This window comes from Asparagus officinalis, chromosome 1 (genome assembly GCF_001876935.1).
Source record: "Asparagus officinalis chromosome 1, Aspof.V1, whole genome shotgun sequence".
In the NCBI taxonomy this organism is placed as follows: Eukaryota; Viridiplantae; Streptophyta; class Magnoliopsida; order Asparagales; family Asparagaceae; genus Asparagus; species Asparagus officinalis.
The window spans coordinates 130547738-130564508 of NC_033794.1; the positions used below are offsets into that span (position 1 = coordinate 130547738).

At 36.4% G+C, this 16771-nt stretch overlaps 1 protein-coding gene across 1 annotated transcript; it reads left to right on the forward strand.

Annotated features, from left to right (window-relative positions):
- On the forward strand, nt 401-16199 carry LOC109820806 (nuclear transcription factor Y subunit C-6-like; the record flags this gene model as incomplete). Its single annotated transcript, XM_020387029.1, has 2 exons — nt 401-484; nt 15407-16199. Coding segments are annotated over 2 exons (645 nt in total), but the record flags the coding sequence as incomplete, so codon positions are not given.

Consider the following 16771-nt stretch of genomic DNA (forward strand, 5'->3'; position numbering starts at 1 on the left):
ATAAGTTCAGAAGCATCTCACTACAGGGACATCTATATGCAATTAACCCAAAAAAACTAATGATAAAAGATTCATACTAATTGATCAAAAATTTAGGTTAGGTTCCATAAATTTTAACCAAAAAAAAAAGAAAAAACCCAAATAGTTGAAAATATTATCTTTAATCACACTCATTATGAGCACTAACCTACGTTGCCATCCATTTAAGCGAGATCTTAGGCCTTTGTCCTTGCCCCACTCACCATGCACCCAACCAACAAAGGTTTGTTCTAGAACCCCAACACTTGCCCTTTTTTGATTGGTTGAAGAAAGCCAACTCATCATGTGACTTCCACCCAATAGGAATTTATTATTAATATAGTGTGTTGTATCCTTCTCTCATCAAAACTCTCTCTTTTAATCCTCCCCCTTCAATTTTATTTCGTTTCTTCTCTCTTTCAGCCGCAATCTCAAGAATCAACCGCTTCCGTCCGATCCGCGAAAGGTAAGATCACCCTCCCTCCCTCCCTCTCTCCCTACTTTCTCTCTCCTCTCTCCCTCCAATTTCAATTTCGCACCTAAAACAGACCGAAAGTCTCTTGATTTTGTTGTTTTCCCGAACCCTAACCCTAGAAAATTGACGAAAGATCCGATTTTGACATGTGGGTTTTTTGGGACCTTAGATGATTCCTTTAACGCTCGTTTAAAGTTGAAATCTTGACAGCTGGGTTTTGTGCGGATCGAATTCCCAAGCTGGATGTTAAAAAAAGTTCAGTTCTTGCTATCTGTAGTTGAGATTTTGACGTATGAGTTATGGAGAGTTCGATTTTTTATTTTTGGTGCTGTTCCATCTTTGGTTCCATAATCCCCCGAAGCCCTATCTAAAATTTCCTTCTTGCACTTTTTTTTTGTTGCAAGTAAAATGAAAGTGTTCGAGTCCCTTAGCTTTCTCAATTTGAACATTCGCACGTTCTTTGATCAAGTTCTGTTGAGTTAAAGTGACATATTCTGGTCCTTTTGTTTTAATAAGATTCCTTAATGCCTCGAGAGACCCTCGTAAGATTTCATACTTTGCACAATTGTTTACAAACATCTCTATCTTTTAATGCCCTCAAAAACAAATAAGTAGTTTCAATTGTTCCTGTCTAAAATTCATATTTTCCTATTGGAAAATTCAATATTGACAGTTGTCTTACAAAATTTTCGAGTTTTGAAAATCTGCTTCCTGAGGGTTTAATATACTTAAGTCTTCAATCTTCTAAATCAACATGCAAGGTTCCTCACTACATAGGATGCTCTACGTTTCACAAGTGTTTATAAACATTTCAATCTTTTAACGCCCCTTTTCATATAAAATGTAAAATTTCTTGTCGTTTGTAGCATTCTTACCCCTCAAAACACTTTTTAAGTAGTTGACGTCTCCGATTTATATTTTCCTTTTGGGAAAGTTTAATATTGTGCAGCAAAAGTTCAAAATCTGCTTCTTTAGGCTTTAACATACTTAACCCCCCTCAGTCTCTTATACCAACGTGTAAGTTTCCTTAGCACGTAAGCTTTCATGCTTTGCATAAGCGTTTATAAACAATTCAATCTTTTAATGCCCTTACTCATATGAAATCTTGATACTGTTGACATTTGTAGCATTCTTCCTCAGAGCACTTTTAAGTAGTTCCTACATCGTAAGTCGATGTTTAGGTTTATATATTCCTCAGCCCTTCCATTTCCTCATGGTAATGTTTAATATTGAAGTTGTTTTATTTTAATTCCTTGGTCACCTTTTAATTCCTTGGTCACTTCCTCTAAAAAAATTGTGAATTTTTTACACTTTCATTTTGTGGCATTCGTCGCTTCCTTAGAACCCTTTCAAAAGTTCAATTTCTCTCTCCCAAGTCTTTAACATACCCTAACCCCTGAACCCCCACTACAAAAAAAAGAAGAGTTAGGGGCAATTATTTTCGTCACTTTTAATTCAATTAGAGGCAAATAAATGGAATTATCTGCCTCTAATTACATGAGTGGCAAAACTCGTATCCGCACCTAAAAGTGGTGTTGCTAATAGTTATTAGGGGCAATATTGCACAAACTTCCGCCCCAAATACTCAATGCGCCACGTCAGCCGGTTTAGTTGAAAAAGTATTAGAGGCAAATATAATTGCCTCTAATAACTTATTAGATGCAGATATAAATGCCCCAAATAGTTTGAATTATAATAAATGTATTTACTTAAGGTACAAATATAATTGCCTCTAATAACTTATTAGAGACAGATGTAACTGCCCCAAATAGTTGGAATTAAAATAAATGTATTAATTTAAGGTACAAATATAATTGCCTCTAATATCTTAAATTTGATATTAATATTTTATTTTTTTAATAAATCCAAAAAAATAATTAATTTTTAATTCATATAATTAAATTGAAAAACAAACATAAAATAATTGAAACATGAATAATTTTGATTAATAAGAAGTCAATCCAATTTGATTACATAATAATGTACCAAAATTGCTTAAAAAACGTGTAACAAATAGTACTTAACAATAACTTAAATAACCAACAAAATTGACCTTCAACATGAATGTAAAAATATCTAACTTTTATCCCTGTCATTCCTATCATTTGGTGGCATCATCTGTTGCATAAAATCTGAATCATTGAGCATTGCTGTAAACTCTCCAGGTGGGTGTGGCACTGGGTGGTACAAAGGTGGCTGGTATGGATGGGGGTAGTAGAACTGCGAAGATGATGTATACGGATACGGTGGAAGATGCTGATATGGAGGACATGGGTACGATGTCGGAGTGTGCTGGGAAGGTGAGTGTTGTTGGGAAGGAGATCGCGAACGACGATGCTGCTACATAAGCTTGTTGCATTAGTTCTGATGTTTCCTCGCCATGGGTTTCAACCAAACTCGTTAATTCCCGTGAGATCTTAACCTGAAAAAAGAATTCCTGCTGGGAGTTAGACTGTTGTTGGGAGGAAGATTGTTGATGCGGATGTGCGTTCCCTGAAGTGATCATCTGTTTCAACTCATCCAACTCCTTTTGCTGTCGCTCATACTTTTCCTCAAGTTCTGAATATTGAGATTGCAAATTAGCATATGCTCGCCCAGTACGTGATCGAAGTGATGAAGATGTTGGCTGAGTTTGTGCCACCCAAGGAATCATGTCTGGCGTCACCCCTCTTCCATAACCACGAACTCTACCACGAGTCTCTAAACCCCTTGCTGCTACATAAGCTTGTTGCCTTAGTTCTGATGTTTCCTCGCCATGGGTTTCAACCAAACTCGTTAATTCCCGTGAGATCTTAACCTGAAAAAAGAATTCACTTCAACAACCAAAATGGACACAATATGAAGTAAAACAATTTTTTACATGTATTACTTGTCTAAATACAAATTATTAAATTTCAAACTCACCGCCAATTCCTCCGATGCATCATCTATCCAACTTTTATTTTCATCTCGCCGTTTGTGCACTATATAAAACATCTCAATAGGATCAGGTTTGCGACCATGTTTTTTCTCCTATTTGTAAAACGCAGAAAAACAATCATAAATTTTATTTAATTAAAGAAGCAACATCTCAAAGAAGCAGACTTCAACAGTAAATGTAATGTTATAGACATCAAATGGTCTACATAGAATAAAGGTCAATTCAAACAAATCCAGGACAACTAAGACGATTGAGAGCATAGGCATTAATGTAACTTTAAGAGAAAATCCTAATACATCACAACTCTGATATTTGAATAGAAGCAGGTTCTCTCAATTTTTAGAGACCAAAGTACTCAATAAACAGTCCTGATTTAGCAATCAAACCAAAATATTCATCACCCCTCAACCGCTAGCAATCCAAGCGTGTGTCTTCAATTATCCGGGTCAGTACAGTTGTACCCGAGCTAGTACTTGCCAGCCAATAATACACTCGCGGCATTAAGCCTCTCTGTTATGGACCTCATGGAGTACGAAATCAATGTATTAGACACCAGTAGCAATGTATTAGATTTTTGTTCTTAGTTTCTGTACATGGCAGTGTAGGATGGGATGAAGTAGGGACCAATATAATTGTGTTCTATTAGATTATGGTCCATGGTGTTGGAATACCAAATTATATATTAAATGTCAGAAGCAAGCAATTGTGTTCTATTAGATTATGGTCCATCGTGATGGAGCCTTCTTCTTTTTGCTCTGAACTAGCAGTGCTTGAGGTTTTATTCTTGCGATGAGTTACTTCTTACAGTGTTCCTTAACACTATAAAGTGCATAAAACAATCAAAGTTAATGACCAGCCCACATATGTAAAAGAGATATTTAACAACTAGGTATCAAATCACATGACTAAGGTGAATAAAAGGAAACCTGACAAGGTGATATATCTTCAAGAAAACAAAACGGCATTACTGACACATAAGTAAGAAGTAAACACATTACGATGGGTAAGACAATGTCAAAGTGAATCTGATGGGCATAAGTAGAACTAAAGAAGTACATCTGTACTTTCAATACAATAGTTTTCAGCTAAATTACCAGATTGGAATGTTTAGTTAGCGAAGTGCAGATGATGTGTATAAGGTAGTTGGGATTCATTTAAACTAAAACAGGAATAAAATTGCGGCTTTTTTTGTGGATTAGGATTCTTGGTTGGTAGGGGAAATTTTGGGTTCAATTTTGGTTTATAGGGTTAGTTATGAATTATGCCTAACCCTCTGACACATCATCAAAACTCTGTCACATCAATGTTTTCATTCGTTTAAATAAGATCATGTGTGCATATGAAATTAGAGTTTACTGCCTTTTGACGGATTGAATTGGGCAAGATCAAAATGAGTTCGACAGGCATAAGCATAACTAAAGAAGTACATCTGTACCATAGAAGTCGGGCTTATGAGAAGCTATAGCGAACCACGACTCAGGTTCCATTGTCCCAGATTCACGGTGGAACAAGACCAAATTGACTAACTCCAGTGACCCGATTTAGAATTCAAACCAGTTAAAATTTTGACAAATTCTGAAGAAATTATGCCTAATTTGAAATCATAAGTTTATATTATGGATGTAGTACTTACTTTATTTTTTGGATCAGTGTCCCAATAGTTAACCATTGCCCGCCATTGATCGCGATCTACACGATCATCTCCACACAAGAATCGTTCTGGCAAACCAACATAGGGAGTGTAATACTTAGCTTTTAAACTTGCCTTATAGTTTCTGCACCTATCAGACAATCTTTGCAACATTACAAGTCGGATTTTAGGAATATTGGGAACATCTTCAGGCCGCCAATCTATGGTATCCTGCACTCATACAAGTGTTATACCATTTACAAGTGTTATAATATATGTTTCAATACATATTAAAGCTGAAAGTGTTCAAGAACATCATACATATATTGTTTTCCACACATGATCCATGGTAGTATCATCATGCAACCGCCAATCTATAGGCTTGAGGGGAAGAAACCTTGAATTTTTTGCTAGGCTACCTAAGTACCTAGATAGCTGGGCATCCTTGGGGTCAACGCACAATCCATCCTCTGTGAATGCAATAGACTCCTTGCCAGATTTTCCCCACTTTGGCTTGTCATAACCACGCCCTCTTTTCTTTTGTATTTGACCTGCATACACTAAAGTTAATAACCATATAAAATAGATTGATCTTAAATATTAAAACCCAGATTTTGGTCGATATGTCGACAATTTAGCAAATTTCTCGTTCAAGGCATCCACAACGATTCTTGATCTTTCCAACACCTTGTATACATGAAATTGGGTATGAGTGTATATAATTGGACTTGAATTCGTAGTGTACGTTCATGTGCACATTGACACAGGGGGCTATTCCCTTTTTCTCATTTATGTGCAGCGACAGCAGCTCAGAGAGCTGCTGCTGCAATCAGCAAGCAGCTCTTTGAGCTGCTGACTGCAGCAGCAGCTCAAAGAGCTGCTGTCTGCAGCAGCAGCAGTAGCTCAGGGAGCTGCTGTTTGGTCATTTTTGCAATACAAATTGGATGAAAATGAACACCCAACCAAATCAATCAATCCCTTAAGCAAGTATGTGTAGTCTAATTAACAATATTTTTTTCACCCATGAGCTACTTAAAGATCTTATTCACCCTACTGAAAAAAAATTCAAACAATTGAATTGCACCAACTTCAAATCGCATATCATGAAACTCATAAAGACTGTACATGAAAATAGAAAATGAAGGATGATTCAATCATAGGTTTTTTCTTGTATAAATGAAGCGGACGGAACAATCATGACATGATTAGATTAGCATGCCTTCCCAGGCACCAATTCACATACACAGTCCTAAAATCTCAGCAACATACCATAGGATAATTCGATTAAACAACTAAGCTTCTCTTCATATTTCCAAGCATATGGGAGCAAATACTGAGCCACATGTAATAACAGCAAAAGTAGATGAAATTTAGAGACATTAAATAAAGCTTCTGGATATTGATACCTGCAATTGACTGCAGAAAAAAAATTCTGGTATCTAGGATGTGGTGATCTCATCAACAGCCTCATCCATTCAAGGTTTCAGGACCTGTGTCATTTCTGCTTGCACTGCTCAGATTCTTGTTGATTGTCTATATTTGTAACTCTTTAGCTCAGGTTTCTGAATATTTGTAACCTCAAAGAATTATTGGATTTGTTTACATTAGTTCCACTTGTAAATGATTTAAAATAAGGATGGCAGGCAGTAAAACATTTAAAAGATTCACTTGTCTCTAGACTGAGTACCACTACCACCATAATACTGTTTAGTAGTTTCACGTGAGAATTCGGCAAATGTCATCATGAGTGCCATCAAATAAATATGGAATATGAAATAACAAAATAGGAAGAACTAAAGAGCTGGTCAATAAATTTAAGAAAACACGTACCATTATCATCACGAGTGCCATCAAATTCTCCTGTACTGTCTTCTATATTTTGTTCTTCGTTGGAAGCAGAATACTCAACTCTACTCATCTAAATAGTTAAAAATCCAAAACACAAAGTATGGCATCAATTATCAAATCTAACTTCACAAGTTTTTCAGTAATTTATTTAACTAAACACTTTCAAAAAAATGCATGAGCAGTAAATCCATTGAATAACAAATGAAACAAGTGCAATTTCAAAAGATTCAATTCTACTAATAATACAATCACAAAATCTACTAATTTAATTCTTCTTCATTGTCATCACTTTCATCATCTTCGTTTTCCTCATAATCATCCTCAAGCTCTTCCTCATTACCTACAGAATCATTAGTAACTGGTAGTGGTAACTGCTTGTTAACAAAGGTTCCACGGATATCAGTTCTAACTTGTAATTCTTCATCGTCTAGTGCCCGATCATCAAGATTTGGTATGGTATAATAATCATCCGAATTTAATGGGTTGGACATACTTGATGATCCATCATCACTCTCCATGACATCAAAGAAATCCCTCGGGCTTAATTTAACAGCAACATTCCAATCCATGTCTTTTGGATCACAAACATAAAACACTTGTACAGCTTGTGAAGCTGTTATAAATGTATCGTTGTTGTGTGCTAAGTGTTTGAAATTCACTAAGGTGAAACCATAATTATCAAGCTTCTTCCCAGAGTTGCTGACCCAATCACAATCAAATAACACCACTTTACATCCATGACCTTCGGGCTCTCCAGGAAGACCATAATCACATTCGTAAATATTCTTTAAAACTCCATAGTAGTCAACATTACCAGTAATCGGATTGTTGTCCCTCACACTAGAATAACTTGAGGTTTGTGCAGAAACAAAGACTCCACAATTTTGATTTTTATGGTTGTCATCAACCGATTTAATCCGGAATCTGCAACCATTAACAATGCATGTTTTATACTGTTTCATAGTCATATTAGGACCATTAGCAAGTCGACGTAAATCTTTCGTTACAGAAGAATCGCCTTTTGCATGCAAATCATTCACCTGAGGCAATAATTAACAAAGTCAATTATATATTATAAAAAAATGTGGTACCAATAACGATAATTGTATAACTACGAAGCTGTAACTTACATGGTTCTGGAACCAAGTAGGAAATTCCTTATTTCTCAAATTCTCTACTTCTCGAACAGTTTTCCGTCGGTGGATTTTGCGTAACTCCGTCATCCTTTTTCTATTAAAGTTAATCATAACAGACAAGTGTGAACTTAAAATTCACTTAATGAACTAGACATACCAAAAAAAGGGGCTAAACATCTAATAAAATATCTCACTCTAGAAATGGAGAGACTTCGCTGCAATTGAACAAAATATATTTGCGACATTGCTCCCATGCACTTCTTTCAAGATCTACTTGTGTGGCTTTACCCACACAACGACCTGAGTATGCAAAGATTGACAAGCCTTCACGAGGGGTAGAAACATCGGCATTACGACCACGACGAGTACGGCGAGTCTCAATGTCTGATAAGTACATGGAGCAAAATGCCAGAGCCTCGTCTGCAAGATATCCTATGCAAATGCTTCCTTCCGGATAATTTTTATTTCGAACATATCGTTTCAATGTTTGTAAATACCTTTCGAGAGGAAAAAAACATTAACTGAGTTATAAAAGGCAAGTAAATTTAGAAGCAAAAAAGTTCAATAATTTTTTTTGTGTTTTACCTTTCAATGGGATACATCCATCGATATTGGACTGGTCCAGCAATAGCAGCCTCGTGGGCGAGATGAACTAGTAAGTGAACCGTTATATCAAAGAATGAAGGAGGGAGCATTTTCTCCAAATAACATACGGTCAATGCAATTCTATATTCCAAATGCTTGAATGATGCTTCAGATTCTTTCTTACCGCACAACCGTCTAAAGATTGCACTTAACTCAAGCAAAACAAGAGTAAGAGGTCTAGGCAAAACCCTTCGTATCGCAAGCGGGAGTAATTGGTGCATTATAACATGATGATCATGACTCTTCAAACCATGTATTTTCCGATCCTTCACATCAACAGACCTTGCAACATTTGATGAGTATCCATCAGGAACTCGCACCTTCGATAGCACACGACAAAATAGTGTCTTTTCTTCATTAGTCATAGAGAATATGGCAGGAGGTAAGTATGTCCTAGCTCCCAAACGAATTGGATGGAGACCTTTCCTTATATTGAGAAGTTCTAGGTCAGCACGAGCTTCAAGTCCATCCTTTGTCCTTTTAGAAGTGCCCAACAATGTATACAAAATTTTTTCTGATACGTTCTTCTCAATGTGCATCACATCTAGATTATGACGTATCAAAAGATGCTCCCAATATGGTAAAGAAAAAAAAATACTTTTCTTTTTCCATGGATTATTAGTACCATTTTTTTGTTCTTTGGAGGCAGCAGAAGTATTTCTTTTCCTTTTCTTTTTTCGTGTAATATCATCAGTTTCAGATTCTGAAGGTGGTGATTTCCCAAAGGTAAAAGTCAGATTAGACATTTGTGCTATACACTGGGCCCCAGTCAACATCTTTGGTGCTCGACCCCTCTCGCATTTGCCATCAAATGAAGCTCCATCATTTCGAAATCTATGTGTTATGGGCAAAAATCTACGATTACCCAAATAACATTGCTTTTTACAATTAGGCAAGCGTTTTGATACTGTTTGATGATGACATTGAGGACATGCAAGCTTCCCCTTCGTACTCCATCCCGAAAGATTCGCATATGCAGGAAAGTCATTTATTGTCCACAACACAGCAGCTTTCATGTTAAATGACTGATTGGAAAACACATCATAAGTGTTGGCACCAACTTCCCACAACTCCTTTAGCTCATCCATTAAAGGTTTCAAGTACAAATCAATATCATTTCCAGGTGCATTAGGGCCCGGAATAAGTAAAGAAAGAAACAAGAAGGGTTGCTTCATGCACATCCACGGAGGCAGATTATAAACAGAAATTACAACGGGCCAAGTGCTATGATCACTACTCATATGTGCAAAAGGATTGAACCCGTCGCTTGCCAAACCCAATCTTACATTTCGAATTTCAAATGCAAAATTCGGGTACAACGACTCTAAATGCTTCCAAGCTGGAGAATCTGACGGGTGTCTCATAAATCCATCTTTAGGGCAATCGGTCGCATGCCATCTCATATATTCTGCAGTATGTTTTGACATATACAACCTTTTCAACCTCGGTGTTAGTGGAAAATACCGAAGAATCTTAGCTGATACTTTTTTGCTAGAATTATCCCCAGTTGAAGTATCCCCAACTCTTGTTATTTTTTTCACTTGATATCTTGACGCACCACATGTAGAGCACACGGTTAAGTTTGCTGTCTCTTTCCAAAACAACATGCAGTCGTTAGGGCAAGCATCAATCTTCTCATAAGTAAGGCCCAAATCATCAATAATCTTTTTAGCTTGTGAAATAGATCGTGGCAAACAATTTCCCTCAGGCAACATATCTTTAAAAAGCTCTAAAAACATATCAAAAGCCTTGTTAGTCACATTTCCCAAACACTTGCTCTGGTACAATTTTACGACGGCATCCAATTTTTTATACTTCTTGCATCCTGGATACAACTCCTTATCAGCTTGTTCAATTAACTTAAAAAATTGCTCTGCATCGGGTGTTCGACCATCAAAAACAGGCTGCCTCGATGACCCTACGTTCTCACCAATATTTGGTTGCACAAATGTCTCATTAAGGAAATCATGCATTTCACCTACATCTCCTCCTTCAGTAACATCCATTTCCATGACATTTGTTGATTCAACGTAAGGCTCACCATGATGTGTCCATCGAGCATTCATGTATAAAGGGTCCATTCCATGCCAAAGAAGATGTCCCACCACAGTCATCTTATCTTCAAAATAACGATTACAACATTCTTTACAAGGACACGTGATCTTATCTTTACGACTAGACTTGGCAAGGGCTTCATCTACAAATAAGTTCAACCCTGCAACATAATCTGGACTTCGGCGATCAAAATGTACCCAACTTTTATCCATTATTTAACTATTTTGCAGAACAGAACACCAAATTGAACCTATTCACACGTGCAAAACCTAATCAGTCAATGGTCAGAACTAAGTAAAAATGGAAAGTGATAGAGACAAACATCAAACTCCTAATGTAAAATGGAGAATACAACAGAAGTGAAAACAGTCTATCTGATGCATCAAGTTTGACATCAGTTTGTATTGTATAATTAGATGTATGGTATCTAAAAAATATTAATTCTATTTTGGTTTGTAAACTCTTTGAACATGTTCAGATAATTAAACATTCTCCTACAACTATTATTTTGGATTTCTCATTTCACCTATGCAAATAATTACAGTAGTTAAGCATAAGATCCAGGTAACATTCAGCAGTAACCACCAAATATTGGGGAAATTGTTTTTAGAGCTTTTGATATGTGCCAGATCAAGTGTTTGGGAAATGTGCCTTATTAGTGTGAATATGTGCCTTATTAGTCAATAAAGAACAAATAATAGTTGAGATATTTCCAGATGTTACTTCATAATATGTGCCTTAATATTCATGGCTGATTATAGGACAAATAAGTTGGGAGAAGAATATTGAAAGCCTCAAGAGGCAAAAAATGAATCACACTGGTAGCTCAAAGAGCTTCGCACGACACATGACTGATTATGTAAGTTAACACGAGACCTCCTTTTTTTCTTTAGACTGTGATGTCGTTTCATAGAATTTGTCATGTTTTATTTTGTGTTTGGGGAGCATTGAATTCAGGTACTCAAAATACACATTTTTGACTAACAAATTATGGAAATATCTCACCATTTAATGAGGTTAGATATTTAGTATCCTGATATCCATTATGGAACTTGTTTTATTCACAACTGTACCGAAAACTAACTTCACCCATATTATATCTTCTCCAGAATATAAAATTATTATAAAATTTATAATGTATATATGCATATACAGCTACAAATTCATATAGTCCGCAAAGAAAACTGGCCATTCAACCTTGGAATCTGTAACATTATTATTGATGGGATTCTGGTCTTATTCAGGGTATTTGACGTTTCTCTATGCATGTTTGAATTTTTTTAACAGGTAAAATCATGTTAAAAAAATATCTGCATCCTAGCATTTGTGGATTAATTTATGAGGATATGTCTATATATTGTGATCGACCTTTATTCTATGTAGACCTGCTATTTTATATAGTTTGCTTCTTCATTCCAGTTCTTGGCTCTATAAAAATGCAAATTTGAAGGAAAAAGTCACTCATAGTTAAAAAATTTGTCTAATAGCTGGAGTACTGAAAAGTAAAAATTTGTCCAATAAGAAATATAATAAAAAGAAATAAACTCAATAAAAGTCAATGGAATAATCATGATGCTAAAATAACTCTAAAAAAATAGAATTACCTTGAGGGCACACTTGCAATGGTGGCAACGAAATTATACTGAAAAAAAAAATTATACTAACATTAAAACAATTATACTCAAAAAAATATAAAAACAAAGATGATCTCACGCTCAATTACACTGAAAAAATAGTCTAATCTAAGATTTTTTTTTAATTTTCTTAGATAAAAATAAAATTAAATCGTCTACAAATCTAAAATTAATCGTTCTACAAATTAAACATGGCCCAGTCCTCTTCTCCACAAATCTAAAATTAAACATTCTACAAATCAAACAATACTCTAATCTAATATGATAATTAAACATTCTAATCTACGTTGAAAATCAAATCATCTACGCGTGAAGATTGGGAGGCCGACAGGTACACAAAAATAAAAGAAAAACTTACCGATCGAGGAAGAGGTAGGGCCGCTCGGATCTGATACGTTCTTCAGAGATCGATGTAGGGCCGCGCGGTTGTTTTTTATTTTTTTTTTGCGGGGGGGAGGGGGGAAAGAGACGGCATGAGTTGATTCTAGGGTTTAGATAATATTAGGGGCAGAACTTTGTGCCTCTGTCGCGATCCGCGCGGGGATTTTTATTTTCGGGGAATAGAAGGGGCGCGGGTTTGGTTTGTAGGGTTTAGAAAACATTAGGGGCGGATATATATGCCTCTATTTAGTCCAAATTACTTAATTTGACGCCTCTATTATTTTTAATTCCCGCCAAACTTGTAGGGGTATTATGAAGTGCCCCAAATAATAATAATAGGCACATATTCAACATCCGCACCTAATTCATAATTAATAGGGGCAAATCACTATTTATGCCCCTAATAGATCGCCCCAAATGCTCACTTTTTTTGTAGTGCCCTACAGGGGAGCATTGAATTCAGGTACTCAAAATACACATTTTTGACTAACAAATTATGGAAATATCTCACCATTTAATGAGGTTAGATATTTAGTATCCTGATATCCATTATGGAACTTGTTTTATTCACAACTGTACCGAAAACTAACTTCACCCATATTATATCTTCTCCAGAATATAAAATTATTATAAAATTTATAATGTATATATGCATATACAGCTACAAATTCATATAGTCCGCAAAGAAAACTGGCCATTCAACCTTGGAATCTGTAACATTATTATTGATGGGATTCTGGTCTTATTCAGGGTATTTGACGTTTCTCTATGCATGTTTGAATTTTTTTAACAGGTAAAATCATGTTAAAAAAATATCTGCATCCTAGCATTTGTGGATTAATTTATGAGGATATGTCTATATATTGTGATCGACCTTTATTCTATGTAGACCTGCTATTTTATATAGTTTGCTTCTTCATTCCAGTTCTTGGCTCTATAAAAATGCAAATTTGAAGGAAAAAGTCACTCATAGTTAAAAAATTTGTCTAATAGCTGGAGTACTGAAAAGTAAAAATTTGTCCAATAAGAAATATAATAAAAAGAAATAAACTCAATAAAAGTCAATGGAATAATCATGATGCTAAAATAACTCTAAAAAAATAGAATTACCTTGAGGGCACACTTGCAATGGTGGCAACGAAATTATACTGAAAAAAAAAATTATACTAACATTAAAACAATTATACTCAAAAAAATATAAAAACAAAGATGATCTCACGCTCAATTACACTGAAAAAATAGTCTAATCTAAGATTTTTTTTTAATTTTCTTAGATAAAAATAAAATTAAATCGTCTACAAATCTAAAATTAATCGTTCTACAAATTAAACATGGCCCAGTCCTCTTCTCCACAAATCTAAAATTAAACATTCTACAAATCAAACAATACTCTAATCTAATATGATAATTAAACATTCTAATCTACGTTGAAAATCAAATCATCTACGCGTGAAGATTGGGAGGCCGACAGGTACACAAAAATAAAAGAAAAACTTACCGATCGAGGAAGAGGTAGGGCCGCTCGGATCTGATACGTTCTTCAGAGATCGATGTAGGGCCGCGCGGTTGTTTTTTATTTTTTTTTTGCGGGGGGGAGGGGGGAAAGAGACGGCATGAGTTGATTCTAGGGTTTAGATAATATTAGGGGCAGAACTTTGTGCCTCTGTCGCGATCCGCGCGGGGATTTTTATTTTCGGGGAATAGAAGGGGCGCGGGTTTGGTTTGTAGGGTTTAGAAAACATTAGGGGCGGATATATATGCCTCTATTTAGTCCAAATTACTTAATTTGACGCCTCTATTATTTTTAATTCCCGCCAAACTTGTAGGGGTATTATGAAGTGCCCCAAATAATAATAATAGGCACATATTCAACATCCGCACCTAATTCATAATTAATAGGGGCAAATCACTATTTATGCCCCTAATAGATCGCCCCAAATGCTCACTTTTTTTGTAGTGCCCTACAACAAATTATAAGGTTCCTTACTGCATAAACTCCCTCTCAAGAAAGTTTAAAATTTGACACCTTTGCCTCTGTCTTACTTAGGAGTTCTATATCGATCCCTCAATCACTTTCTCTAAAATCAAATTAGGAGTTCTATATCGTCCCTCAAATCACTTCTTCTAAAAAATTTTGATTTTTTGACACGTTGGTGTTATGACATTACTTTTGTTCCTTAAAACCCTCTTAAAAGTAAAAAATTATCTTATGATTCCTTGATTATAGCTTAATCTCTCAATCCAATCGTGACAAGTATGAACTAGTATTTTGGTGTAGTCGATGCGTGCATGACGTAGAACGTGGGATAGTATTGTACACAAATTGTCAAGAAAACAGATGGTTTATTACTTCTTCTTGTTTTTATCTTTATTTTTATTTTCTAACTGCTGGAGCATTTCCTTTGATATTTTCTCAAGTGCGAGGGTATTTCCGTTGATTTATCCAAGTGAGGGAGGGGATTTCGGTTTAAGTTTTTCAGAGTGTGGCAGCATTTCAGTTGATTTTTCTGTGTGTGACTTTCCATAGTTTTTTCAAATATAAGTACATTTTCGGTATTCTAAAATGAAGCTCACGCGACTGGAAGAAGGGCTTTTTTAGCTAGTAGTATAGATGTATTCGCTCACGAGAATGTTTTAAACATGACACCTTTGCTCCTATCTTAGGATTTCATCAGCAAATATGGATCATCAGCAAGGGCACAACCCTCCTCCTGTTATGGGGGTTGCAGCCCAACTCCCTTACCAGCTGCCAACAGCTGCGTCCACCGCCACGCCTACAAGCCCTACCACACCTCTGCCAACAACAGCAGCAGCAGCAGCAGCAGCAGCTCCAAGCTATTCTGGGCCGACCAGTACCGCGAAATCGAGCAAACCACCGACTTCAAGAACCACAGCCTCCCCCTCGCCCGCATCAAGAAAATCATGAAAGCGGACGAAGACGTCAGGATGATCGCCGCTGAGGCCCCCGTGGTCTTTGCACGTGCATGCGAGATGTTCATCTTGGAGCTTACTCACCGGTCGTGGGCCCATGCTGAGGAGAATAAACGGAGGACTTTACAGAAGAATGACATTGCTGCTGCGATCACGAGGACCGATGTGTTTGATTTTCTTGTGGATATCGTTCCGAGGGAGGAAGGGAAGGAGGATATGCTCGGGGCTGCTGCTGGAGTGCCGAGGGCTCTTGTGGGGAATGATCCTTTGTCCTACTACTATGTTCAGCAGTAGGAGATCGCAGATGCGAGTGTTTCTTTAATTATGAATTTGGCTTGGGCTTGATTTTTAATTGTATGGGAGTAGTAGCTTGTCATAGATTTGCTTGGTGATTTGGGGTATTTTATGATGTTTTTATCACCCATTTGAGCATGTGCTTGTTCTGAATGGGAAGAATATGTTTTCATGTTGTGTACTATTGACAAACAAACCGATGATGGTTAATTATGAGTTTGATAGTATCTCATCTGGGGCTGGGTGATTTTGTGCTCTGTGGATATACAAAATGCTTCTTGATGATAAATTTGCCAGGGATGCTTCTTGATGATGGATTTGCTCGGTCCAGAGAACTAAACTGGTTTAAGTCGAAATTTGCGTACTGTCTGCAATTCGCAAGCGATGAGAAGCTGAATAAGGTTTTATCATCCGAACTTCATACGAGTGTTTTTCGAGCTATTGACATAGGTGTGCATGTCTCCGTGTTACTCTTCTATATGAGGGTAGGCCATGAGATGGGATCTGGTTTAATCTTGGATTTGTATCTTTCTGTTTTCTGTGTATTATACTGGAGGATGGCCACTCCCCTGCTACGGTGGTAGTATAGTAATTTCCATGCTCCCTCTACGGATTCAGATTGCCCCGCACATTACAGGGTCTGGGTCTGATAGGATACTTGCTCTACAAAGAGTTTACGAAAAGCAAATAATAACGATAAAAAAAACATAAATATTGAAGAACTCTGTCAATTCCAACAAATTGGTTATACTTTAAAATAATTGGTGCGCAAATTATAAGATTATCGACCATTCTATTTTCTTT